Source organism: Dicentrarchus labrax, unplaced genomic scaffold, assembly GCF_905237075.1.
Source record: "Dicentrarchus labrax unplaced genomic scaffold, dlabrax2021, whole genome shotgun sequence".
Lineage (NCBI taxonomy): Eukaryota > Metazoa > Chordata > Actinopteri > Moronidae > Dicentrarchus > Dicentrarchus labrax.
In genome coordinates this window covers 1,855,972-1,883,344 of record NW_026136705.1, presented here as the reverse complement: position 1 = coordinate 1,883,344, position 27,373 = coordinate 1,855,972, and the positions used below count along the sequence as shown (strand labels likewise).

At 40.5% G+C, this 27,373-nt stretch overlaps 2 protein-coding genes across 3 annotated transcripts; both read right to left on the bottom strand.

Annotated features, from left to right (window-relative positions):
* Positions 1 to 3,270: 3,270 nt before the first annotated feature.
* Positions 3,271 to 11,404, bottom strand: mus81 (MUS81 structure-specific endonuclease subunit). 2 transcript variants are annotated; one of them, XM_051400074.1, is made up of 17 exons: positions 11,313 to 11,404; positions 10,945 to 11,097; positions 9,417 to 9,546; positions 9,113 to 9,198; positions 8,636 to 8,785; positions 8,444 to 8,524; positions 8,230 to 8,318; positions 7,475 to 7,648; positions 7,273 to 7,395; positions 7,048 to 7,175; positions 6,044 to 6,156; positions 5,620 to 5,739; positions 5,174 to 5,269; positions 4,545 to 4,676; positions 4,324 to 4,427; positions 3,973 to 4,056; positions 3,271 to 3,600 (listed from the first exon to the last, which is right to left on the bottom strand). In XM_051400074.1, exons 2-17 carry the CDS (start codon positions 11,083 to 11,085, stop codon positions 3,534 to 3,536), a joined length of 1,818 nt encoding a protein of 605 aa, XP_051256034.1. In that variant the 5' UTR covers positions 11,086 to 11,097; positions 11,313 to 11,404; the 3' UTR covers positions 3,271 to 3,533. The 2 variants fall into 2 exon arrangements, with proteins under 2 accessions (XP_051256034.1, XP_051256035.1); XM_051400075.1 differs by lacking the exon at positions 11,313 to 11,404 and adding an exon at positions 9,978 to 10,056 and having other exon boundaries at positions 10,945 to 11,000.
* A 3,942-nt stretch (positions 11,405 to 15,346) lies between these two features.
* Positions 15,347 to 24,337, bottom strand: ovol1a (ovo-like zinc finger 1a). Its single transcript, XM_051400089.1, has 5 exons — positions 23,657 to 24,337; positions 17,395 to 17,624; positions 17,045 to 17,245; positions 16,242 to 16,386; positions 15,347 to 16,141 (listed from the first exon to the last, which is right to left on the bottom strand). The coding sequence occupies exons 1-5, from the start codon at positions 23,754 to 23,756 to the stop codon at positions 15,801 to 15,803; spliced, it is 1,017 nt and encodes a 338-aa protein (XP_051256049.1). The 5' UTR covers positions 23,757 to 24,337; the 3' UTR covers positions 15,347 to 15,800.
* Positions 24,338 to 27,373: the final 3,036 nt, after the last annotated feature.

Sequence of the window (27,373 nt, the reverse complement as noted above, 5' to 3'; positions counted from 1 at the left end):
ACCGCGTCGAACGAGTCGCAGTGAATGAGATCCTCAGCTGACTGTTTGCCATCTACAGTCTCATTCTTCTCTCTCTCTCTCTCTCTCTCTCTCTCTCTCTCTCTCTCTCTCTCTCTCATATACAGGACTCCAAGCACATAATCAAGTAGAAAACTACACACATTGGCTTTAACTAGTGGAAACAATGAACAATCGCAAACTCCTTTTTTTTTTTTTTTTTTTTTTAATCCCACATCTGATTGAGTAGAGAGTGTAACTCCTGAGATTCCCTGTGTGTGTGTGTGTGTGCGCGCATGTGTGTGTGCGCATGTTGCCACATTTTCCTCAATCTATCAAGTTACTCAGAAAAAGCAAAAATAATGATCTTATTTTATTTTGTTGGGAGAACCTGACTGCTGGAGCGTCCGGCATGCTGTGTGTACATTTATTTTTTACATACTGTCTTTTTTTCCCCATTAAATTGGTCTGATTTACTCACTACTCTCCTTTAATGCTGCAGGTAGAACAACCGGAGTGTCTGCTGGTGATAGCTGGTGCATTCCCCCAGTAATCACACATTGTCACTGTTTTGTCCATATATTTATTTTAGAATTAAACTAAGACAAAAAAAAACACAGTTAAACTGCATGATGTCATTATGTTACAGTGTTTAACATGAGTCGTTTCAAATAATGGGATTTTATTCATTGTCTGGGTTCATGTGCGATAGCAGTGGCTACAACATCTTTTTCTCTTCTATGATTGGTTAATTACGGAAGCCGAGAGCGGCCATGGATTTTTCTTTTTTTTTTATGCACTGTTATCGTAATAATGACTTATCTCGTTATCTCGATATAACAAAGATTGTTTTCTCGCGATAACGAATTAATTAATAATGTGTTTGTCTTGATTTCAACCTACAAGAGCTGCCACTTTTGGCTTCCGTAGCCACTGGCTGTAGTAAGTAAGTTACACTTTACGTTAGTTTGTTTACTTGACTGGGTTTGTTTAGGGGTTACCGGTTAGCAGATGAGAGGCTGACAAACTCCTGTTTATCTGGCTGCGAAAACAAAAGTCTTACTGTTATATCGTGATAATTAAATAATGAATTCGTTATCACGAGAAAACAATCTTTGTTATATCGAGATAACGACATAATAAGTCGTTATCACGAGAAAACAGTGCATAAAAAAAAATATCCATGGCCGTTCTCGGCTTCCGTAATTAATATAGTTGAATTGATTCAATGGAGCCAACACTAAAATCGGAAGTTGTTTCAGTTCAACTCGCTCTGATTCAGCTCTGGGGTCACTGCACAAGAAATACTGCCATGTTACATCATCTGTGTTTGGCCAGTTGTCCATCGGGATAAGTATAAATACTTGCAGTGATTGGTGCTGCTGGGAATTTCCAGCACAGGGTGTGAGCCACATGTCAGCTTCTGCAATGTGAGTGTAGGCGAAGAAATTAATCTGAATGATTCATTGGTGTCTTACAGCTCGCTAAAAAACATCCGGCTCAAGTTATATAATTAGCTACGCAAGTTTTAGATTTTCTCTCACAATAAACACTCAAGTTTGCGTGGTGACACATTTGAAGTGCAGATTTACCTGAAAAGCCTGTACGGCCTGGTTGTATCAATACTGTAACCTAGAGGGAAAATCATACAAGTTTCAGTGGTTGCCTAAGAGGGATTTAAACCAAACAGAAGCTAAATGTATTATATAATGATTTTGAGAATACGAGTTTAAAACTTGCAAAAGTGCAGAATGCTCCAACAGATCCAGCGGGGATAAAGCTTTCACTCATTCCACTCATTCCACTCATTCATTCATTTCTTTTTAGCCTCGAGCTTCAGCCACATACATGAAGTATAAGCCCCAGAAGTGAGTGAGCGTGTGCACATTTACTGTTTTCAGACCGGTGCAGTCGGTGAAAACTGTGGCTCTTTAGCAACATCTAGTGGACGTTGTAGGGAGCTGCTTCAGCAGTCCTTATCATTTAATTAAATACCATCACAAAATAGTGGGAAATGACCATTACACTTTCCCAGAGCCCAAAATGTCTGATCAGGAGTCCAAATCCCAAATATATTGGATCATATAGGACAAAAAGCAGCAGCCTTACATTTGAGAAGGTGAAACCAGCAAATATTTGGCATTGCTGCTTGAAAAATGATCCATTATTGACCCAATTGTTGCCCTTTAATTTACTTTCACTCAACTAATCGTGGCTGCTCCACTCTTCTATACCTCCCACTGTTCTTAGGTCATTTTATTTTTGGGGTTTAACTTACTAATTTTTACATTTACCACCTGAGGAAACTCATGGCACTCAATAGATACGACTGGAGCCTGCGTATCATTATATTTATTAATGCAGTTACATAAGGTCTTCAGTTATCTGTTTAAAGGGAATTGCTTTGAATGAAGAGGATACAGGTTCCTTCCTAACAAATGGTGTGAGAGACTCTTCCTCAGGAAAGTATAACCACAGCTTCTGTGATAAACACATTCAATAAAACTGGACTAGTTAATTATAAAGCCATAGTTTGGTGAATGAGCGAGTGAGTTTGAGTGTTTGACCCATTAAATGGAGTTCATATTACGCAGCATTTTATCTCAGGCGATGTGGAGTAATGTAGAAGAAAGGTGACAAGTTACTTTCTACAGGGAGTAATTCAGTAAAGTAATGCATTACTTTTTTTAAAATAATAACTCCAACACTGGTAAAGAACCTGTAAAATATGTCCAGAACCTCATCAAGAATACTTTGAGTAGTTATAATGCCACCAGATACAAACACACCGCCCAGTTGCTCTCCTTTTAAAGACACTCCACTTAGACATCTTAAAGAAGGTTCCTGAGCCACCTTCTTTCTAAAAGCCTCAAGCTTCTAGAGCCTTGTTGCTTTTTCCTGTGAGCATGTCACTGAGTTTAACCTCTCTCCCAGAATGCATTTCACAGCCAGACCTTTTGTTAAGTTATCAAAACTCTTGCAATTGCCCCAAAAGAAAGAAGTGGATTTAGAGTTTACCGCAGCCTCTCTCTGGCCTGCACACAAAGTTGACCCCACCTGCATTAACGAGGGCAAACTAATCAGCCCTCCCACCATCACCTGTGTGCCCCCCAGTTCCAATCCCATATTCATCAGATAGCCCTATCCCCCCCCCCCCCCACAGCGCTCAGATTCATAACCTAATGACACATTAAAGTGCTCGAGGTTGAGAAAGAATCCGTTACACATTCACTCATTCAATCACTTAACATCTGCATTAACACAACAACCGAATACAAAACAATAAACTTTATTGATGCAGCATCGGGATACATTTGAGAAATACTTTACATAATCAAAATATAGCAGTATCTTTACATTTACATGGAACGTGTAAATTACCATCCTCAAATTAATTCAAGTAAAGCTGGAACTAAGAATGAATGAATGAATGAATGAATGAATGGATTTACATTATAAAGTGAGTTAGCTTGAGCTTGCATCCGTCTATGAGACAGAAAATATATGACTGGGTGAAAGCGTGTTACTGTGTGTATCTATGACAGTGCTCCTTGAGTACAGTACAGCTGATACACCGTTCTGCTCAGAGCGGGACCCAGGTTCCTGTAAAACACAGAAAATAAAGCATCAACCAACTGAAATTAGTCCCGGTACTGTCATTAAGTAGCTCTTCGTTTTATCTTATTTAGCATGTTTTGTCTCTCAGTTCATCCCATTAGGGGTAGAAAGGGTTTTATAAGCCCAACTCCTACATAATATACAGGAGAACATAATCATTGACCTTACCTCAATGTTCTTTTTTTGTAATAAAAAGGCAGTTCATAACATTATTTTGTGTATCTTTAGACAGTAACTTAACTTCTACTTTATTATATCTGCAGTGACTTCGACTCAAGTACGACATTTTACCTTTTCTTTCGGCCTGTTAACAACACGAGCAGCTGGGACAAACAAATCAAACTAAACACTACGAACCTTTTGAGCTTCCCGTATCGGATGGAAGAGAGGAGTTTCTCTTTCTCTGCTTCACTCGCACACTGTTCATAGGCCGCCAGAAGACTGCGATGGAGACAGAGAAAGATCGACAAATTACATTAACATTGTTCTTTTCTTACCGCAGCAACATTTCTGGTCAGTCTGGTCTCATCTGAGTGAGAGCGAGTGTGTGCACACCCTTCACTGCTCAGCTCCTGTGAGTGTTTCTTTTCCAAAAATTAGACCCAAACTGTTCCTTATAACATCAACCAGGAAAGAGAGGGAGGTGGGAGGGGGTAAGGATACTTGGTGAGTGAGTAAAACGTGTGTCCGTATAATGATGCGGGTTACCTGTGCGGAGTGCTGTAGAGCTCCAGGATAGCAGCGGCCTTGTCTCCAGACAAACCGCTTACCTGCATCAGCTGCCTGGCAAACACTTCCCTCACCGTCTGACACTAGAAGGGAACAGACGGGAAACAAGGATCCACAAACACAGCTGTAACAGCGCATTGATAGGAGGAAAAAAAAAGACAGAGATTAAGGTCGCTCTCTGCGTCACGCTCTACACGCACCTTGTTTTTAATTGCACCGTGGTTGAACTCTTGAAAAGAAATGAGAGAGCAGGAAGGGGTTCCTCTCTCCTCCTCGTCACTCCCTCCTCCGTCGCCCTCCAGCTCTCTGGAGCGACAGATCAGCGTGCAGTTCTGAAATAAAGATTGAAAAAAAAAAAAAAGGACCAAATTAAGTGGAAAGCGTATCCCACAGTTATGGAAGAGGCGAGTCCGTGGTCCTGGTTCAGAAAGCAGCACAGTGAATCAGATCGTCACCGAGATGAGTTTGCTGATTGACACGTGTTCTCTGTCTTCCAAAAACTCCTCTTACAGCTCGATTGTTGTCCAAAAAACTATTAAAAACACAGTGAGCCATACTAGTAAAATCGCAAAAGGTCCTATCAAGAGCTGGTAAACCTGGCAGTTCAATAAGCCGATCCACTCCCTCTGTACATACAAACAGCTCATTCTAACGTAATGAAAACACAACAGTTCCTATATTCAGGTGATTACACACTAATGAAAACAAACCTATGAATATTATATTCCATTTCTAGCAATAGAGCCTCCTAAATGTTACACACTGGACCTTTAAAAAGAGAAGGAGCGAGAGAAATGGGGAAAGTGTGTGTGTGTGGTAAAAGTTTCACCTGGTAAAGTTTAGTCAGGTATCGCGTCATGACGGTGAGGTAGGCCGCCGACTCCCTCACGTCCTGGACCCTCTTCACAAAGAAACCATCCACTACCTGACACACAAACACACACAAACACACACACATTTAGTATATATAGAGCAAACACACAAAATCAAAATCACATTTCTGCTTCAGATAATTCAAAGTTGGGTTTTTACTAAATTAAAAAATGACCATAACAGTACAGATTACAGTCGATTGTGAACAGTGGAAATGTCAATATAATAAATAATTATAAATAAAAACAAAAATATATCAAACATAAGCTAAAATAAGGGTTAACTACACATAAAAAATATGATTGATAACACATTTATGTACCTGTAATAAGCCGGTACTGTTCAATAACATTGGTCTGGAGCTAATAAACTGACTGAGTGTATCAGTGTGTGTATGTGCACCTGTGTGTTGACTATGGCCTGCTGCAGTGTACTTTCAGGTAAACTCAGGTGGGAGGCCGCCTTCCCACACTCCTCTACCAGATAGACGGGCCTGCGGAGACCACACCTCTTCAGTCGAAACTGACACAGAGAAGAAAAGGAAAAGGTTCAATTATAGTTACAACCAGTAAGAAAAAACAGACTTAACGGAAATATTATAAAATTTGAGTAAACCTTTTGTTGAGAATCAATATGGTAGAAATAAATATTAATTTCTGGAGATAAGAAAGACATAAAGATGGAAAACGTGTGTGTATGGCTCTGGTTATCGTGACAGGGATTTCTCATTGTTCTTCACGTTTTAAAGACTAAATTACTAATAATTTGGTGTAATAAATAGTTTATAAATTAACGAACGAAGGAGAACATGCCCCCACACACCAACCTTCTGTTCCCTGCAGCGTCCATCGATGATGCTGCCACACAGATCGTCCATCCTCTTCCTCTCGATGATGTAATCGAGGACGAGCTCCTTGCCTTCAGGGGCACGCAGCTGACCTAGAGAGAGAGAGAGAGAGAGAGAGAGAAACAGAGAGACGGAGAGCGTGGTGTGTTTTTATTTCATGTAGATAGTTGGACAACATGCAGACATTCATGCTCCAGATAGGTTAGACACATTTCTGTAACGCCTTTTAAAACTGACATGTATCGGCTCGGTGCTGTTCAGTTTAGAGTTAGAGTTAAGGTTTTACTTTTAAAGCCCAACATGATTTGACAACCTAATGTTGTTGTTGTGGAACAAACTCACCCTCAGATTTTTAAAAGCTTTTTGAAAGCTCGGTCTGATGCTACTTGTCCATGCAGGCATTTTTATTACTTTTTAAACCAGAGAGTTTCACTTTTTAATATATTTTATTTATTATCTAATATGGTTTCTGCAGGGTTAATGGGTTAAATTTAAGATCTTTTAAAGAGCATTATTAAGGCATTTTAAGGCCTATTTCATGTCCATACTGGCCAATCGATATTGTTTTGTAAAACATACTTCCACGTTTAAAAGCTGAGACTGAAAAATGCAACTTTATATTAAGTATAGTAACATTGGACACAGATACTGAGCTCTATAACTAGAGATGCTCAAGAAAACCCAAAATTCTGACCACAGTCCAAAGGTGAGAGCTAGAAGAGATTAAAAAAAGGTTTCACATACTGAATAAGCATGCTCGATAATGCCATGTACAACAGAAAGAAACCAGTTCTAGCCATATTTCATACTTTATCAAATAAACAAAGTGTATCACTGTACAGCGAAGCTTCTCAAATTGCCCTCCTGTGCATCGAGTCCTGCTTAAAAGTGTAAAGTTGTCCATTTTTCTCTGATATTTCACCCTTAGTTTTGTCTTTGTGTGTGTGTGTGTGTGTGTGTGTGTGTGTGCGTGCGTGCGTTACCTGGAACAGGCGTGACCTTTTCTCGAGCCACCCAGAGGAAGTCTCCGACGTTTAGCTTCCTGACGTCGAAGTTCACTCCGTTTCTCTGAAGCTCTTTGACCAGCTCCTGCTTACAGTGGTGGCTGCCGCTGCACAGACCGGTCAGCGCGCCATCAATTACACGAGTCACCTGATTACTACGTTATAGTTATTTGACTCACGCAGACATCCGCACAGTTCTCTTACCCGGTTGTCTCAATGAAGTCAACGCAAAGTATAATTTCATAGGTTCCGGGCAGAAGACGTTCTCCGTTCGCCTTCCTGTTCGTTGCCTGGGAACTGGCCTCGCTCCTCGGCCTCTCTGCCGGGCTGTGAAGAGAAGATGATTCCTTATGTTCCAGCAAGAAAAAGAGGAAAATGAAGGCTTCACTATTTAATGTACACTCACTGTACTCGCTCTTCTTCCTTCTCTTCTTCACCATCATCACTCCCAGTAAGGTCCACAACCCCAACCTCTTCCTCCTCTCCTTCACTCCTAACCTCCTCCGGGTCGTCTTTAGTCCCTCGTTCTACTGACTCCAGTCGCTCTGCCAAAGCCAGACCCTCTTCTGTCAGAGAGTACCTGAGCGAGGAAGGAGAGTGAAGAGGAGCTTCAGTGATGAAGATCTGATCCGGGTACATCGCTGAGGCAGAAACCACCTAGGAAAACAAAAACTGCCCTCCACTTAGGTTTGAAGATCATTGGCTAACCATATCTGGCCACCCTCATCATCATCCTCCTCATCATCATGGAGGAGGTGGAGTGCAGAGTTAGCTGTAGCCCTCGTCTCCGCTAATTAGCACTAAACACAAAGTCCAGCTGAGGCTGTTGGGAGTGTGATTAGTTTTGCAGGTATTTGATCATAGAACAAATCGTACAAATGGATATTTTAACCTGATTTTGGTGCTAAGAAGAAGGGTTAAGACATCACCTGTGCTACTGCAATTCATTCTGATGGGAACGTGAATCAAACACATTTCATGACAATCCATCAAATAACTGTGGTTAGATTTCACTTGAAACACCACAAATTACAACCTCAAGGTGGTCAGGGAATCACCAAAGTCATTAGGATTCATCCTCTGGGCACCATGGGTATCTATGCTGCTAGACTGTTAACAAAAATGAACAAGAAGCAGTGAACAGACAGACATTGTGTGTACCTCGCGGGGTTGTGGGTCTTTATCAGCAGGTTCCTCTGGATCAGAGTGCTCACTGAAGACCAGGCCGTGTACTTACTGCCCAGATCTGGCTACAGACAGACAGACAGACAGACAGACAGACAGACAGACAGACAGACAAAGTGACTTTTAAGCAAACCTACTGCACAAGAAGATATACGAGATCAATAACGGGGATTGACAAAACGTCACTTACAACGGTGAAAGACTTGTCACAGAGCTGCTGAGCTTCTGCTTGTAGTTCCATCTTAAACATGTAACCTTTACTGCCTGGGATCTGGGGAGAGAGAGAGAGAGAGAGAGAGAGAGAGAGAGAGAGGATGAGACAATTACTGAGGCCACAACACAACACTAATATTTCAGCTCAGTGTGATGGAGAAAGGTGTACCTGTGACTGTCTGTAAAGGACGAGCAGTACAGCATGACCCCCAGACCTCTTCTGGGGCACATACTCCCTCTTCTTCTTCCTCCCTCCTCCTCCTCCTCCTCCTCCTCCTCCTCCCCCTTTGTCTTTCCCTTGATCCCCTGCTGCATTCTTCTACAAGGAGAAATGGATCACACAGAAAAACAATCAAAAGTTAGAGGTCAGTGGAGTAATACACGATAAACACAGAACGATGCCAAATTTCCTATTTACCATATTTACTCTTTGATTAATAGTAGTAGTTATAGTAGTAGTAGTACTAAGGGAAAAACTACAGATTATTTTACCAATATTATCACCCTTAGGTTTTTATAGATATTTACTTCCAAGGAATTTATAAGTTTCCATGAATTTCTCTGTTCGGAAATGTTATGATTGGTGTATTTGGTGTATTTGGTGTGAATTGTGTCCTTATACGATGATACAAAACTCCCTATTTACCTTCCTGGAGGGAGCCAGGCTGTTGTTGTCCTGTCTGCCAGGAGGGGGCACTCCTTGGGGGAGAGAGTGAATAGGAGCGCCTGCACCTGGAGAAGAGATGAAGAGGAAAACAGACAGAGGATGGTGTAATACTTTAAGACTAGCTTGTATTTAAAATCATAGGAAACATAAAAAAGATGTTTTACACCATCGATCCCTCATCAGTCTGTATCTTAAATAGTCTGAACTTTATCTGATATTTTACAGAATCCTTTAATAATGTCCTTTTAATGTTCTGTCTCCATGAAATCCCTCTGTTTCTCACCGTTCTCTCTGTAGTATCGTTGCAGTTTCTCATCCAGTATCTTACAGATGCCGTCTCCAAAGTTCTGGAGGATCTTCGCCTCTTTGGCGTTTTGAAGCGGTAATGGATATTTATTCAGAGAGCTGATGGCCTGGAAAAAGACATATGGTGACTAAAGACATGCAAAAAAAGACATTTAAAAGATTAACCCTTAGGAGTTCCTTTAAAAAACATACACATTTGTTCCTTGTGAATGTCACCTTCACAAAAACTGCTGTAAAAATCTTATAAATCGATATTTTTTTCCACTTTAAATGAGTCAGTCTTTTACAACTACTTCAGCTTGAAATATACATATCAAATATTTATTATATTTGGGGGATTTTAACCCTTTAAAAGGTCAATATGTTTACAGAACTCCGCTGTTTTTTAAAAACTTAAATAATTCCCATAAAATTATGTCAAGAAGTATATCCTTATAAATATTTTTAGGACATGAGATGGGTCAATGATTGGCAGCAACAGTGATTTTAATGCATTATTATTTTTTCTGCAGTGTCAGATTTAAAATCAAAAACTCACACTCATTTGTTCCTAAGGCAGAAAAATGCCACCTTCACAAAAAACTGCTGTTAAACACTTCTTCCAGTAGCCCGGCACCCTGGCAGAAAACAGTAAAAAGTGTGAAATGTTGCTGCATGCTTTGAAAGGGAAAAAGTAATGCCATGTGGTGGACTGATATAAAAAATTTAAATTGAAAGCTTGTAGACCAAAATGAAATCTTAACATAAAGGAATGCATGAGTTTATGTTAAAGATAAACATGGGATCAAAAAAATGGCGTTTTGAATGGTTTTCAATGAGCCATTTTTGTACCGTAGGAACAAATGTGTGAGTTTGTGCCGTAGTTTAGCCAATTTAGGTTAATTTAAAGAACTAAGAGCAGAATTCTGAAACAAAATGCAAAATGAATAACCGTTGGCAAGTTTGAGCTTCATTCATTGAACACACACAAAAACAGCATGAATATAAAACACAGAATGGTAGAAAAAGGGTTAATATAAGGTTAAATAAAGTGGTTTTAATAATTCATGACAATGAGAAGAAGTATTTAATGTTACAACACCACATGCTTTAGTCATTATAGTGAATTGTTGTCCAGCTTTCTTTGATCTCTTTTCTATTAGGGCTGCACAATTAATCAATATATTATCGAAACTGCAATCTGGGCAGGTGTAATATGCAGATTGTGAGAGCTGCAGTGTTTAGATAAAAAGGTCAAATGTGACAAAACAGCATTATAAAGAAGTACTGGAGCTGCCCTGCTCTACAAACCCTGCTTCTCCCAACAATGTCACATCATCACACTTTTAAAGAAAAACGACCATTCCCACATAAACAAGACTCCCAATATCAGTAAATAATAACACTAATATGATGTTTTAACTACATCTTACAGCCCTGTATTGTATACTATCTCTATATCTCTGTGTTCCTACTCGATGGTTGCAGCTTTAGACCCTGCAGTGCACGGATCAGCCTCTTTTTACCTTCTGGTAGGTGTACTGGATCTTCAGTCCTTTCTCCTTCGCCTGGTCCCGGAGCTCGGTGAGCCACTGGAGGAACAGCGGGTTCGGGCAGGAGGGCAGGGCGCGTTTCCGACCCAACCGAACCGCCTCCGAAGCTGGCATCCCTCGGAGGATCTGACGGGAGAGAAATGAAACCACACGGCGGACTGATGGAGCTTCAACCGGAGACAGCAGAGGAGACAGCAGAACGGTGGCTGAAGCCCTAATAAGCTATTTGAACGTAGTTGCCGACAACCGAGCTCATTTAAAAGCAACTAGCAACACATATAGAGAGATATAAGTCAGAATAAGCGTGTTAAGTTGTGTCTGTGTTTGAAAATAAGGCTCACCTTTTAGCTTTGGGAGTTTGCAGCGGCGGCTGGCGCCTTGTTTTCAAAGGCACTTCCTTGTTGACAACAATCACTTGACCGGAGGTTTGGAAATATAAACAGCGACATCTAGCGGCGAGTGTTCAAACCTCCATAAACAAACTCTTAAAGCTTGTTTTTATTTTTATTTATCACTTATTTCCAAAACGTACATAGTAGCAAACAACAAGGTAAACATTATAATAATAATAATGGAAAAACAAATAAATGATACAGAAAATAAATATAGAAATGAAAAGAAATAAAAACATGCCAGGGGTTCACGAGCAAAGAAAAGTCAAATTGAATTAAAGATATGGAAGTGGGAGCACAGTCTCACAGTTTTGATAGCTTTCTTTTTTCTTATCAGAAGATGTTGACTTGAAATACAACTCCAGTTCTTTCATAAAAACACAAAAAAAAAGAGGTTTCACTTTAAAATGTACATTTGTGGATGTAAAACTTTGCAAGACTTATGATGAGATTAATTAAATACAATTATTTTTCAACTGATATGTCACTCTTTAAAAAAAAAGCAAAAAGCACATTCTGCAAGAGGAGCTTAAAGTCACAGAAAATATGATCTAAAATAAATCTACAAATATCTTGCCACAGTTTACGGGTATATTTACATTTCCCAAAACAGATGGATAACAGTTTCAGTATGGGAGTCACAGAAGGCACAATTTAGATCTAGATCAACATATTTGAATTTAATAAAGAAGGATCTAACCGGGTAACAAGCTCTTGAAGCTTAGAGGATTGCTTCAAACCAAATTTTTCGTCACATCCATCCATAATAAGAAGCAACAAACATGTGTTGTCAAAAGGAGAAAGTCCAGATACATAAAATAATGTGTTGATAACGGTGTGATCTTTGTTTTAGATGTACTTAATGATAGAGGCAATGAGGACTATAGAGGAATATGGCAGTGTTATAAATCGCCTGAGCTACTATTTCTTATCAAAAGGACATTGTTATAAGCTCCTATCAGAAAAATACTGACCTCAGATTGCAGTAATTCTCCCAAATTGACCCTTTTATTGAAAATAAAGTTTCCAGAAATCTTAGCAGAGAAAGTTTGGTCAGACTCAAATAAATTCCTCATTCCAAATAAAATAATAGAGTTTCAAATGAAGATATGACATATATATATATAACCCTCGTATTGGGGTATGAATTTAAAACACATTTTGCTCTAGTATATTTTTTCTCTAAAACAAAAATTAAATCCAGTTCTCACTTATTCTTTGAATCTACTCATTCTCAAGCGTTCTGGTTTAATAGTTTTTTAGTAGTTTTATTATATTAACACCAATAAAAGACATGGATATGTTTCTGAATTGTAATATTTCCTTAGGTTAAGGCTAAGTGACATATTTCATTATTCTCAGTAACTGAAAGAAGTTTGTGTAAAACGAGAGATTGGGATGAATTCTGAGCACATTATTTCCTCTTTAGGGAACTTTATACAATTCTTTGTCTGTATTATGTTTTATTTTAATATCATTTTCAATAACAATCATACATACTCAATAGGGTTCTTTTTTTTGACAAATTCAGTGATTTCTTGTCTCTGGCACTTGGCCATTGTTCTATAACTTTTCTTATCAGAAGTGAACCAAATGCTGAGATAAAGGCCTGATGTGTATTTTTTTAACGTTTTCTTACAACCCTTAAAATCAAGAAGGACCCCCATGAGGCTTTGGCGACCTCTAGTGGAGGTCTTGACCCCCAGGTTGGGAACCACTTGTCTATTCTGTGTATCTTTTTTAACCTTGTTTCTTAAGTATTAACACACAAGAACACTATTAAGACCTCTCAAATAACTTGGAAATACTTTGTAACAAAAATAAAAAAGTTATATAGGCTACAATATATTTAAGTTCACGTCTTCCTCTGTGCCTGTGTTGTTTTGTTTGTTTGTTGCTTTGTGTCTTTGTTTGAGATGGGATTTCATTGACAAGTTAAATAGTGTGAATAACAACATGACTCAGTGTCAGTTAACTTTCAAGACCGTTATCCGTTTGTTACCTGAATCTCCCTCCGTGTGTCCTCAGGCTGAAGGGAGTCTGCAGGAATCCTCCAACAAGACCCGACAGAGACCAAGAATCCAACCTCACCCTTCCAACCACAACCTCTCTCTTTCCTAAACACACAGTCAGACGCTCGGGGAGAAGAAGTAGCATAATTAGTGCTTAACAGACATCTGTCACAGCGAGTCTGAAGAGGCTCTTTAAACCTTAGTTAAGTTACACTTTTGTATTTAAATGAAACAAAGTTGCTAAAGGCCATAAAGACACATTTAATACTTTAAAAAGAGGGGCTGGATGTAACAGCTTAAATTACAAACGAATCAAACCTCCACTGAGACTTGCATATCAACTATTGTGCTTACAGAAAACAGTCATATATTAAAGGATGGGAATGACGTGCGTCTAACTGTTCGGTACTGAAATGTTTTTCCCGATGTGACAAAATGATTTACAGCTCTAAACACATCAACACAGTCATACCAAGAATTCCTTTTGTGCCTTTAGCAACATTTTCTGTCATCACTCAGATGCTGTAATATAAATATTTCATGATTTAGTTTGCTTGTATGCTTTACTACCCTTATTGTTTATTATATATGACATGAAGTGTCTATTATATTTTAAATCCACCACAAATTTGAGCAGTTAAACTGAATGTAAAGCCAGTCAGCCTAATGGCTCGGTGCCAGCTTAAATTGCTTTGCTTTGTCAGTTGTCTAATAGTGTCACCATTACAGAACTAAACTGGACTTAAATCTAAATGCTGAATGTACTTTAACTGATATAATAAATCTATTTTGGTCACATGCGGGTGTGGAAATGGATTTACTATTGCGTGCACCTGTTAATGTGATGGTATGTGTGCAAACTGAGGGCAGGATCTGCTTGTTCTGAACGGGCAGGGATTCCATTTTTAAGTGACAGGAGGATAATATACACCACATAATCATCCATATAGATGTACTTGAGGGTTATTTAATAGTAGAGAAACTTTATCTTCTGTTAATAAGGGTGTAGCTAGTGCAATGATACAGTGAAAGAAAAGACAACATTTTGCTCTGACTTGATTTTTAGTGTCCGTAACAAAGCATGAATAAATGTCCAGACTCTTCCTCAGGGTCATCATCAGTGAATCACCATTCAATTTCTACCAATCACCTCCGAGTTCAACCTCAACCTGAGAGCGCGATAGTAAGGCATTTTGTGGAAATAATGCAGGACTATTTCTTGGCTCATCCTGGAGCCTCTGCTCGTTGCCCGGTAACCAGACGGTGGCGATGAGAATGAAATAGTCCGACACGTAACCGCTGTGAAACTGCAGACTGTCATCTTCACACTGGTTTTTTTTTTGTACCAATTCTTATCAAACATGTTAAAACTTGTTGATTTGTGAGCTTCAGAGGTGCTGGTCAGTGTATTTTGTTATCTTTGAAAAAGGCCAGACTTGCTGCTTCCCCTATATTTCCAGTCTTTGTGCTAAGCTAAGCTAACCAGCATATAGATTTAAGAACTGTGCTAAAATGGAAGCATTTGCATAAACCCGAGTACGGATAGTTTCTGCAGGGATTAATGGCTCAGGGTTCGCTGCCTTTGACCTCAGTTCACTTCACACAGCGAGAGAACAATCGTATTAAGCATTTTACTACAGATTAGATGACACTGAAAGGCTGATTTGTGGCTCCTCATTTATACCACAAAGCCTTTCATCAGGGTTGGGCTTTTATATCGCATTATCTTAGCCTTTAGATACATTTGTGGGAAACAGCAGAACCACAGTTTTCTAAAAATGCTGTAAACGGTGGCACCATTTCTGGAGTCATGAGCTCCAATTGGCCACATTAAAACACCATTTTCAGTGCACTTCAGTGGCCTTGAACTACACCACCTAACAACCAGTTAAACATTTAACCTGAAACACCGTTGAGCCAGAATGTAGCTGACAGTGAAAGCACCACTTGTGACAAAAGGGCACATTCATATTTGTGTAATATATTACTCCTTTATTGAACAAAAAGTACTTTTTTCATAGAAAAACTTTCTTTTTTGCCCTACAGAGAAACCCACAGGTAATATTCACATGCAATACAAATGAAGAGAAGTAGGTTGGTATTGACACACACGTTACTAATGAGTTCAACCATATCACAATCCCATGTAAAAACATATATTAGTCAGACTTGGCCTTGTTTGGTGCATTATTTCATTTACAGTAAAGTTAAAGCTTGCGTTAAATATACAAATACCCAAATCCATACACACATACACACACATATACATTAACTTTCCCCCACTGCAATGTAATCTGACTTGTCATCCACCTATCTTCTATCACTTCACCTTTATGTCCATCAGTTAATACATCCATCCATCCTTCATCCAACCCAACCCCCCCCGAGTTTGTCTTTTTGATGATCTTCCAGGCTTCCCTCCCGTCTACTGCTCCCCTGATCCGGTGGTGTCATCACTGTCGGCTCCTCGGGGAGAGCCTGGCATCGATCCTCCGACCGACCCTCCCTCTCTCTCTCCTCCTCCTGCTCTCCTCGCAGCCTTCGCCTTCAACAGGTGACTGTTGGGGTGAAGCGAGTGAAGGTGGATCACCAGCTCGTCCTGCGTCCCCGCCGTGTGGCCGCACTCCTCGCAGACGTACAGCTTGTTGCGCCGCTCCTTGTAGGCGTACTTCTGGGTGACGCTGTGGATCTTCTTCATGTGGGACTCCAGGGAGCAGCGCTGGGTGAAGGCCTTGTCGCAGAGGGTGCACTTGTAAGGACGGACTCCTGTAGGGGAATGCGGAAAAAGAAAATGTCATATGCTTTCTTGCACCTGTGCACCTTTGTGTTAACGCGAGTGTGTGTAAACAGGAAAGTGTGTAGCTACCTGTATGTGTGCGTACGTGTCTCTTGAGGTCAAAGGTGTCGTTGAAGCCTTTGCCGCAGAAGCTGCACAGGTGTCTCTTGGTCTCGTTGTGACACTTAACGTGTCTGTTTAACATCCGCTGGTGATGGAAGGTCTTCTGGCAAACCTACATCAAGCAAACATACAGTCAGGGTCATTTTACTTTTACATACAACACACAAAACATTAAAGGTGCCCTGTGGAGTTTTCTTGTCAACAAAGTTCTGTTTACATTCAGCGTTTCTCTATAAAAGTTGTTGTGTGAAACCCGACAAACATGATAAATAATCAATTTCCTTCCTCAGAGCAAAGCCAACTAAAAAATAATTCAAATGTTTTGTTTACATCCATGTTTGCTAGATTGCAGCCTTCTCCTCTGTGGGTGCTGCGTTACGCTTCTTTGCCTACAACTGTTGTGGAACAGCAAATATCAGCAGCGAGATATGCAGAGCATACAAATCATGTTGCTTGTGAATGATAGAAATAAAATGGGGAGCCATTCTTAAAAACACTGCTCTGCAGCACTAATGGCAGTCAAAAACTCCACAGGGTGCCTTTAAAGTGTGTTTTATACACTTTTTTATTAATATAATTACTTATTTTGACAGATTTTAATATTTTTAAGTTAACACTAATACATTGTGTGGCTTCATATGCATGCATCATCTTTCCAAGTATTTCTAAGACAAAATATATTAAGTATAATCTAAAAATATTCAAATTAAAATCTGGATTTGCATTTTAAAGCTTCAACCGAAACTGTCATTCCAATGTTGTTAATGTACCTGGCACACAAATGCCCCTGTCGTCCCTGTCGACGAACTCTGACTTTGACCTGTTGATCTGGTCACCATGGAGACCGCTTTCGGGGAGGCAGGAGTTGTCGTCAAGGCGACCGGCATCACAGTGGCATGAGGGGTTACGGATGGAGGGGTGGGAATGGGAGGAAGGGGAGAAGGAACGTGCGGTAACTCGCCTGTAGTTACCTGTGGTGGAGAGAGTGAACACGGAAAGAGTTTAATTTCAAAATAAAATCATTATTTGACAGTATATTTTGTTTTATATCCACAAAATCCACAAAAAATGCTCCCCACTTGCACCACCAGTCCTTTGCTGTGTCAGCTTGTTTCCTCACCTTGATTTTGGATCGGATGTATGGAGGGCCGCCCTGCGACCTCCTTCTGACCCCTGACCTCTGCTCCGGTGAAGCCACCGGGCTCCGCGGTCGGCCCAGCATCGTGCTAGACGGCAGCTCGGCGTACTTTTGCGTGTCAGAGAGAGACTGCTTGGTGAGACATAGCGGCGTTACCTCGGCAGGGCTGGCTTCAGCTTCTATCATCATCAAGGACGGAGGGTAGATGGAGACTGGAGGGAGAGAAGGGAAGAGACAGTGTCACCTTTGAAGTCTCTTCTTAAATAATAGCTTTTTTATTGGCAACTTGGGGAGAGTGGAAACCAGCTGGAATTGTGTTTCCAATATTTGCTCTCTTTTAGCTTTGTTTTTGGTCACCACCACCTCGGCTCTGCGGCTGCTAAGTGCTCCACTTTGTTCAACAGATGGTTGCTAACTGTGTCTTTCTGCCATTTTATGCTGAGCAGACAGTGTGCAGTGAGATTTTAGAGCTATGAGAGTGAACCAAAATAGTAAAGTTGCAACCGGCCTGCTAAACAATGAGCTGAAACTTAATATTAAGCTCCATAAAGCCAAGTGGAGGTTCAGATTCGGGTGATTACTGTTCATTCATTACTACGAGTGACCTCTTTCACATTGTTACTATGATAAACAATATTGATTACAGCCGCTTTAAAGACACAGCTCTTGTAAAACTTTGTTTATTTTATTATTTGTTTGTTTTATTTTTACTTTCATCCATTTTAATGTGTGACATGACATAATTTACTCTTGGTAACACCGTTTTAAAAAGATGCTAGGAAATGCTACAACATGTCATGATTGCTTTGTAAAATCTAGATTTGGATTATTTTTGCCCTAAAATCTCAGCGAACATGCCTTCTTGGATCCCCCTTTGGTAGAAAAAACATGGCAAAGTTCCCTTTTGAGAGCTAATCCTAACCCTGACTAAGCAGTTTCACCATAAACGCACCACAACTTTCTGCACGGTGCCGCACTTTTTTATTTTCTTCACCCCTGCCCCCCTCAAACAGCCACTGATTTCATTTACCGATATAAATGTATCTGCAGACTAAAAAGACAAGAAACCTCTTTGAAAATAGGCAGAAAAGTAGGACAGAGTGAGAAACGTGTAAGAGAACAAAGAAAAGGGAGAGAGAGGGAAAAAAACCGAGGTAGACATTTCTTGTACTAATAAATTTCACAATAGGCCGCCAGCTTGCACCGCTTCATATTTGCACAATCTCTCAATTAGCAAACACGCAGTTAAATATGTGTATGTATTTTCTGTGTGTGTGTGGGTGTGTACCTGTTTGGCCTATTGTTTAGTGCGACTTATTTTGCACGCATACACATGCCCATTAACGCACATACACATACGCACACCACATTACCATTGCAGTTAAACTTGTCTGACCAGACAGTCTTGCAGCACTGGCTATGTACCTTCCTCAAACAATCCGCCTCCGCAGGGGTGGATGCCTGCCTTTATGCGTGTGTGTGTGTGTGTGTGTGTGTTTGTGTGAGAGAGTTGCATGTATGAGCACAATATAACAAAAACACCACTCATACACGGAGACAGAGAGAGATCTGGGGTCATAGAAACCTTTCAGACCGCGACACACAGGTGCGTGTCTTTGTGTGTGTTCAGGTAGCCCAAAGGCAGGTGTGGTCCAGCTCAGCGAAAGACAACGAATCAGTTGACTGCCTACATCAGATAAAACACAAATGTAAATGCAAATGAAGCCCCGCAGCGAGCTATAAACATAAAAAGACATAACCGAACTCCAGCAGAGTTAACGGTACGCGGTGACACACAGTGACAGCTCTGTGAAGGCCTCAACTGCTGTTTCCTTTCATGTCTGCTGCTCACTGAGCTCCTGTGCATCCTAATAATGTGTTTACAGTGACTTGTTGTACTGGGTTATTGCATTTATCACCATATTATTCTTATAATAATGTAAAAAGAGGCACACTGTTGCAATAGCGACGGCTACTAATGCTACTTTAAGTAGTTCAACGCTTTATTTAATCTTCCTCACACTGGTGACGCACGATTTCCTGCTACACAAACACACAAACAATGCCTTCTTAATGCTGGCTAATAACAATTAAGTGGTCAACCATTTAGTCTTAAAAATAGATTTAAATGCACACAGTGACTTCTTCAAACACTTGTTTTGACTGGGCAATAGCCAAACCAAATGTGAGGATTTATTATCCTCATTTCAATCTATCTATCAATCTATCTATCTATCTATCTATCTATCTATCTATCTATCTATCTATCTATCTATCTATCTATCTATCTTCCTTAAACAAAACTAGGTCAAACCTTGTATATGTGGGCTTTTACTTTGAAAAAGATACAGGAAGTGGTGGCATTTGACTGACCAATGGTGTAACTTTCAATTAATTTAACTGTAATTTTACACTTGAAACCAGAAATATTAAAATAAATATCAAGTTTTGAGCCTTAAAATCTAAATACAATGAACAATAAACACAGTAACAGGCAGACACTGAGCCTTTATATATATTATACTCGTACCATTAACACAGTCTGTCTTAGTTCCCTGCTCAATATTCAGAGACCGGAAAGAGCTGCATCTTATATTTTATATTTATTTTATTTATATAATGCTCCAGGACACTTGCTGATGTGAAAAGGAGGAGCTGAGGGTCGAACCTCTCTGACCTACATGAGGAACCCTCAGTGCTTTCTAACAGGCGGTGTGAGAGCGATGGTCCGTTCTTCAGCATTGAGCTCGTGCCCTTTCATTATCATTCCTAAACTATTTACCATCAAAGGGTTATAATTTTGCCGTGTGGCCGTGTGTCCTACATAAATATATTCTACATGATGGATGCTTTGTCAGGGAAAACAGCAGTCCGTTGCATCTCACACGTTTTTTAAAAATCTTTCTCAATCATTCCTCTGTGGTGATAGTTTCTGTGGCGACGGCTGCCGGCCGGACATTTAATCTCATCTTGTATTGTTTGTTCACCCCTCCTTCCCCCTCACAAATGAATGAAACGTGTGTGTGCTTGGGTAAGTGTGTGTGCGTTCGGGCGGTGAGGTGAGGGGGTCGAAAATACCCCGACTTTTTCCACACTGAGAGAGAGAGCGAGGGAGGGAGCAGTGTGGTTTCAAATACACTTCTTTCATATTTTCTTTCTATCCACTTAACATCACTCAGCTGGGAGAAAGAGTCAACAATCGGTAGATAACTTTCTCAAACACAGGGTGTGAGTCTGCGTGTGTGTGTTTGCTGAAGGCGTACTGTCTGCAAGCGGTAGGCTCTCCGCAGGGTCCGTTACATTGCCTCCCAACCCATAAACATTAACCTTGCAGCGGCTTTACAGACCAACAGTGGAGCAGTTTGAAATTCCTCGCCAAAACATTCAGCCAGCAGCTGGTTAGCTTAGCTTAGCATAAAGACTGGAAACAGGGGGAAACTGCTAGCCTGGCTCTGTCTTGAGGTAAAATAAATCTGCCTAGAAACACGTATAAAGCTCATTAATGAACATTTAAGTGTAATTAACTTAACTTGTACAAAACCCAAAGTGTGAAAACAAAGCGACTGAGTCTCCGCTGGTTGCCTGGCAACCTCATGGTGATGCCAAGACTACAGGATACATAACCACTGAGTATTGGTTTTACACTTTTGTTTTTGTACAGATTAAACAAACAAGATATGAACTTTTTACCTTTCGGACCGGGCCAGGCTAGCTGTTAGCCCCACTTCCAGTCTTTATGCTAAGCTAAGCTAACCATCTCCGGGCCAAGTAGTTTCATATTGGACCAAAATTCCTGTATCAGATTTTAGAAGTTAAATATTGGCCTTAAAAAATCCAGTATTGATCGGTATTTAAACATTATATTAATATGTAACTGGAAAGCTATCTCTTTTTATGACCTCGAGTTGTGCAACTGCATAAAAAGTGTTTTATTTTTGGGAGAGAACACTTAAACGTGTATATTTTTTATTATATATATCAATTATATTGTGTTATTAATATCAAAGGTTTTTATTAATTATCTTATGTCCAAAGTTCTTTCTTTATTTTATTTTCTCCCCCAAAGTAAAAACACCTTGGTTTCCCCATACAGTTCAATAACATTTTAATACCATCTTAAAAACAATCTAAAAATCACACATCCATATATCAATATATAATATACCACCGCCAGTTATAACAGTGGTTTCCCTACTTTGTATTTTAATTAAGTTCTTCTTTTAGTGACTACTTACACCTGTTAGAGTTTCTCTTTTTTTTTTTAAATGTTCTATATTAAACTGAATTTATTAACTGTATTTACGTTACGCCTGATCTCAGATAAACCAGCTGGTGTGAGTGATAGACTTGCTATGTGTGTCTGGAGGTAAGAGGAGGGATAAACCAGACTGTAAACTAAGTAGAGGCTGATTTAGGACTGATGATCCATCAGAAACAGGCCCAGGCACATGTTTGTGGGTTAGGAGTTAAAAATAAAACACACACACACACACACACAGAAAACTGTCGAAACTTATGGCACCTTGCGCCTCATAAAAGTATTCAACATGCCTGTTTATAAAGGGCAATTATCATACCTCTGTGTGAGTGTGTGTGTGTGTGTGTGTGTGTGTGTGTGTGTGTGTGTGTGTGTGTGTGTGTGAGTGAGTGGGTGAGTGAGTGTGTTTCTGTCACCCGTACACATGTCAGGCAGGTACGTCAAGTAACGGCACATACCTGAAACTAGCTGAGACCGTTGCTGGGTTTGGTGAGGAGTGTTAACTATGCGTAATTACGCACAGACGCTCAGTTTTAAGCTTAAGAGAGAGGATCTAGTGGAACATTTGATATTTTGATGACAAAATGTGACTTTTCTGTAACTAATTAGCATTTTAGTTGTCACTTAAGTTCAACAATGACTAAAAGACAGAGTTAACCAACAGTTTATAGCATCTCGTTGAGTTAAATAAGTACATTTGAATGTTTTCTGTGCGTAAAATTCGCTTTTAAAAGCTTCAGGTGTGCTGTTGATCAACCCAGAAATACCTGTGTGCTTCCATTACGACTACTCAGTGTTACTTGAGAGGATTTATTTATCAGTTCTCTCTTACATGCGTTTAAAACCACCGAAGAACTAGCGGTGCTTCAGTTCATCCAAATGTTCCGGTTTCAAAACACCAGAGAGGATGTAAAAGTCAATGATTAAAAGGTAACGGTGATGAGATGTGGAGGAAAGGAGACACGGGGAGAGAGAAGAGGGGGGAGGGTGAGAGAGAGAAGTAGAGCGACAGAGAGGTTTAGGGTGTAGTCCGTTACTTGTTATCTGATACCAGTGTGGTCTTACAATAAAAACTCCGCCGATGGCAACAATGGGGATTGTTCTCAAGGAGAGAGAGAGAGAGAGAGAGAGAAAGAGTGGTTGGGAAAGACGTTGGGCCCCTTTAACTTGTCATTTAAATGTAAAGTCGATGGTAAACACGCCAAACTGACGCCAACAACGCAAACATCTGACAGTTAACGCATGTCGGAGCACCCAATCTAGATTTTCTAGTGGACCCACATGTCAGAATCAATCATGTGTTTAAATGAGGGGCCGCTAATACATCTAAAAGACTTTCATTTAATCATGTGAGAACAACTTGGAACCGACTAATCCAAAATCACAATCCTGTACTCAGATTGAATCCCTTAGCAAGAGGCCAGAACTGAATGACTACCCATAAGGCCATATAATATAGGCCCATATCTGCGCTACATAAGTCAATGAGGTGTACAAGGAAGAACGGTGCAATCAGGGGGGGTTGAAGGTCGATATGGGAAAAGCAACGGGCCCGTGTGATAGCCTGTTAGGCCACAGCTCGCAGTGAGTTTGTAGGTGACAGACAGACAAACTGACATGTTATGATTGATGTGAGATTTCTATAAAAAAAACAAATAAACATTGAGATAAATAAAATACGCAGCTTCCCTTCAGCTCCACTCTGTCTCCTCTCCTCCCGGCCCGCTGTGTTTCCCGTTATTCAGTGGCCCCGGACTGCAGCCGCCCCGTTACAATCACAACCCGACCTCCCACCTCCCCCCCTCTCACCATCCCCTATAACCCGCCACACTGACATTCCCAGTGGAGCCAAAAAAAAACTCATAAAATCCACAAACCGGTGCGTTTTTACGCATCGGGCCCCGCCACCGCCTCCGTTTGAACCACTGTTTTTTTTTTTTTTTTTATGTAACTAAAATACGTCTCATAACAGCAGCGTGGACTCACCTGGGATGTAGACGTCCCCTCGTTCATGATCGGGGACTTCACTCCAGTTCCGCTTTCCCGGCGAAACATTCGCCTTCTTCACCAGAAAGGCCCTCGGCATGTCTCAGTTAATACCCGGTCCTCCGCGGGAGCTTGGTGGGGAGACACCGCCGCGTTTCAACGAAGTCAACTCAAAAGTTACAACAACTAAAAAAAAAAAAAAAAAAAAAGCAGCAAACTCCAAAAGCTGGAAGAAGAAAAAAAAATGGAAGGTGTCGGTCCCCCCTCTTCTCCTTCCTCTTTGCACCTTTCTTCTCGTTTCGCAAACCGCGTACCGCTTTTTTTTTATCTTCTTTCTTTTCTCTCCCTCCTCCTCTTCCTCACGCACCTTTCCCCCCCTCAATCTGATTTCCTTCCAAGCTCTGGAGCAAAAAAAAAAAAAAAAGACAAATCATTTAAAAAAGAAAGAAGTCGGCGTCGGGACAGGTGAGTCCGCTCAGGTGTGCAACCCGGACAGGTAAAGTCGAATATCCTCTACAGCGCCCTGAAATAACGGGAGTGTGTGTGTGTGTGTGTGTGGGTGTGAGTGGGTGGGAGAGCGGAGGTAAAAAAAAAAAACACGGCAGATTGTATCCTGATCACACAGTCGACAGAGGTGGGTCAGAAAGCAGCACAGGTACTCATTTGAAAAAGCAGGAAACGGGCGCCAGCGCGCATGCGCGTCAGAAATAACGGTGACAACAAGCTGGGTAGAGCTCGGGTTAGGCCTCTGTGTATACCTGCTGAACCGGTTTACCCCTCCTCTCTCTCTCTCTCTCTGCCTTTCCCCTCTCTTTCTCCACCTCTTCTCCATTCCGCTTGAAGGTGTGGGGAACGGTGCAGATGACAACAAGAAGAAGAAAATTGGGGGGTGTGTGTGTGTGTGTGAGGAGGGAGGGGGGGGGGACGGCAGTTATACAACATGGACACACTGGAGCAAACACACACACACACACACACACACACACACACACACACGATCTGCACACACATTCCCCCTGGAGCTGCGTGAACGCAACAGCCAAAAGGCCACTGAGGTGCATTATTTAAAGACACATAGAGGGTTTTAGAGTGTCAGTGGTATAAAGAGTTCGGTCTAGACCTGCTCCATTTGAAAAGTGTCCAGAGATAACTTCTGTTATGAATTGGCGCCACACAAATAAAATTGAATTGAATTGAATTGAATTATGTTTAACCCCACCCAACCAACAGAGGCCTCCAGAACTGAATAGATTAGACTGATGGGTGGGTGTAGATATTGGGGTTTGACAGCTGATTAACACACACACACACACACACACACACACACACACAGGTACATCATCTTTGTCTTTTGTGTGAGCGTTTTCGAGCGGACAGTGTTGAGGATTCAGAGGGTTTTCGAGGATCCTTGCCAGGTTGGGAAATGTGCCTTTAAATGAGGTTGAATCCCTGACAGTCCTGTGCATTAGGCCCCTCGGCAGATCAGTTCACTATAAACCAACATGAGCATTTAAAGGAGTAAAATAATCTGTGATAATGGGTGTTTTGCAGCTGTTTTCAGAGATGGAGCTCCATCCACGGGGATGTGTTTTTACATATGTTATCAGGGAAGATTGTCAGTACTTATTTATCTTATTTCCATTTGTATCTGTTTTGCTTTGGCACTGCAGCCTGTCCGCACATATGATACTCGGGCGTGCGAAAGTGTAAATGAAGCATCATAAAGGGGTTTCTGTGCAGGCCTGCAGGTCATCTATATAATGATATTTGCATTATATTGTAGGCCAGCAGCTTCTGATGAATAGACCTTTACTTTATTGTCACTGGTAAAGGCAATAATAGCAGCCTTTATATGTTCCTCTATAGTGTGAGCGTATAGTGACTGCAAACACTTTTTCCAGTCATAAAGTATAATCTTCTCCTTTTAGCTTTATTCTATTTCTCTTATTCTCTTTATTTAGAGTTTAAAAACTCCCCTAGTCTAAATGCTGCCTTTAAATCCTGCAGGAAATATCAGAATCATGAGGGAACCAACAAGGTGGTAAATGTAATAATTCAAAATATTCATACAAAAACTGCACCTGATAAGCTTTTAGTCTAAGATACTGGAGGTTTCGCATTCATTTTAATATCAAACACACAACTTATGTATTAAAACAGAGGAACTTCTTAACTCTTTACTTTTCTCATGAATGACAATGAGAGAAATTCTGTAGTTTCTGTAGTTTTAAGACAATTAATGAGTAATTTTACCCTGTAATGACCCACAGATCAGCCTAAATACATTAAATTTCACATGTAGATCACAGCTAAAATGATTCATTGCTTCATAAATTAGTTGATTGACATAAAATAAACTATTTTCACAAAGCGAGCAAGCAAAAAGGCAAAAAATTCACTGGTTCCACCTCCTTAAATGTGCTTTTATTTGTGGTTTATGATAGTTTTGGACTATTGTTCAGACAAAACAAGCCACCTGAGTATGTCACAGTCTGCTATAAGGAATTGTAATTGGCACTTTCTGACATTTAAAGACAAAATTATCAATCTTAACCTATCAATTATAGAAATAAATGACAAATGCAGCCTTAATGTATAGAAACCCCCTACTAACAGTTTACTTACTTCTAATATCAGCTACTTTATCTGCTGATTACTATGGATTTATATTGGATTGTGGTGTCACAGTGCACAGATACTGCACCTCTGAGTGATGCTACCACTGAACAGCAGTATCATAGTAGTTAATTCAGTATAACAGTAAAGCTAAAAAGACAAATATAAGCCTGTAGGTGTGTAAATGACTCATTCAGAGATCATTATCTACCCCACCTTTGCCTCCCTGCTGTGTGAGTTTACAACCCCCTACTGCTTCTCCACTGTTCTCGTCTTTGTAATTAACACACACACACACACACCCTAACCCACTCAAACCACTCTGGTTTTGTGTAACGAAACCATCCCTCCAAACAGATTTGATGACACACACATCTCCCTAATTACAAAACATAACGCTTATTGAAGGACTTCTTCTGCGATACAGTTGGAGCTGCCATTACCAGCCCGTCATATTAGCCAAAATATCCCAATTCATGATATTTTCTTCGTATTTTATATGTACACGTTGGTCAGTTGCATACACATATTTTGGCCGGTCTGTAAAAACATCAAAAGTAAGTCACAAGTATCTAATTTAAAGACACATAGAGTGTTTTAGAGTGTCAATCATAGCATATAAATATATATAGATATCTAATAAGATATCAGTGCCATTATCAGGAATGTGTTGATGTTTCCTTTTTCAGTTACTGTTTGCATATGCCGTCTACTCTGACAGCAAATATGTCTTTAGCTGTAGGAATGGGCCCTCAAACCCCGGCAGAGATTCACGCTCATTGTTTTTATTGTTGAGTTAAATTCATCCTCTTTGTTTAGCGTTCAACATCTCTCCCTTTCTGTTTACTCGTCTTTAGATTTGTTTCCTCCGTGCTCCCTCATGGCGAAAGGCGTCCCTCGGTGAGCTCCTGTGTGCTTGCAAATTTTTTCCATTTGCATGTGCAGATGAACAAAAATCCGGCCATCTAAAATGGACACACTTAGAATACAAAACACATGCAGCTTTTGTCAGCTGTTAACTCTCTCTCTCTCTCTCTCTCTCTCTCTCTCTCTCTGGGGCTGAGCAGCAGAGGACGAGGAGTCGGAGCAGCTCTGAAGGAG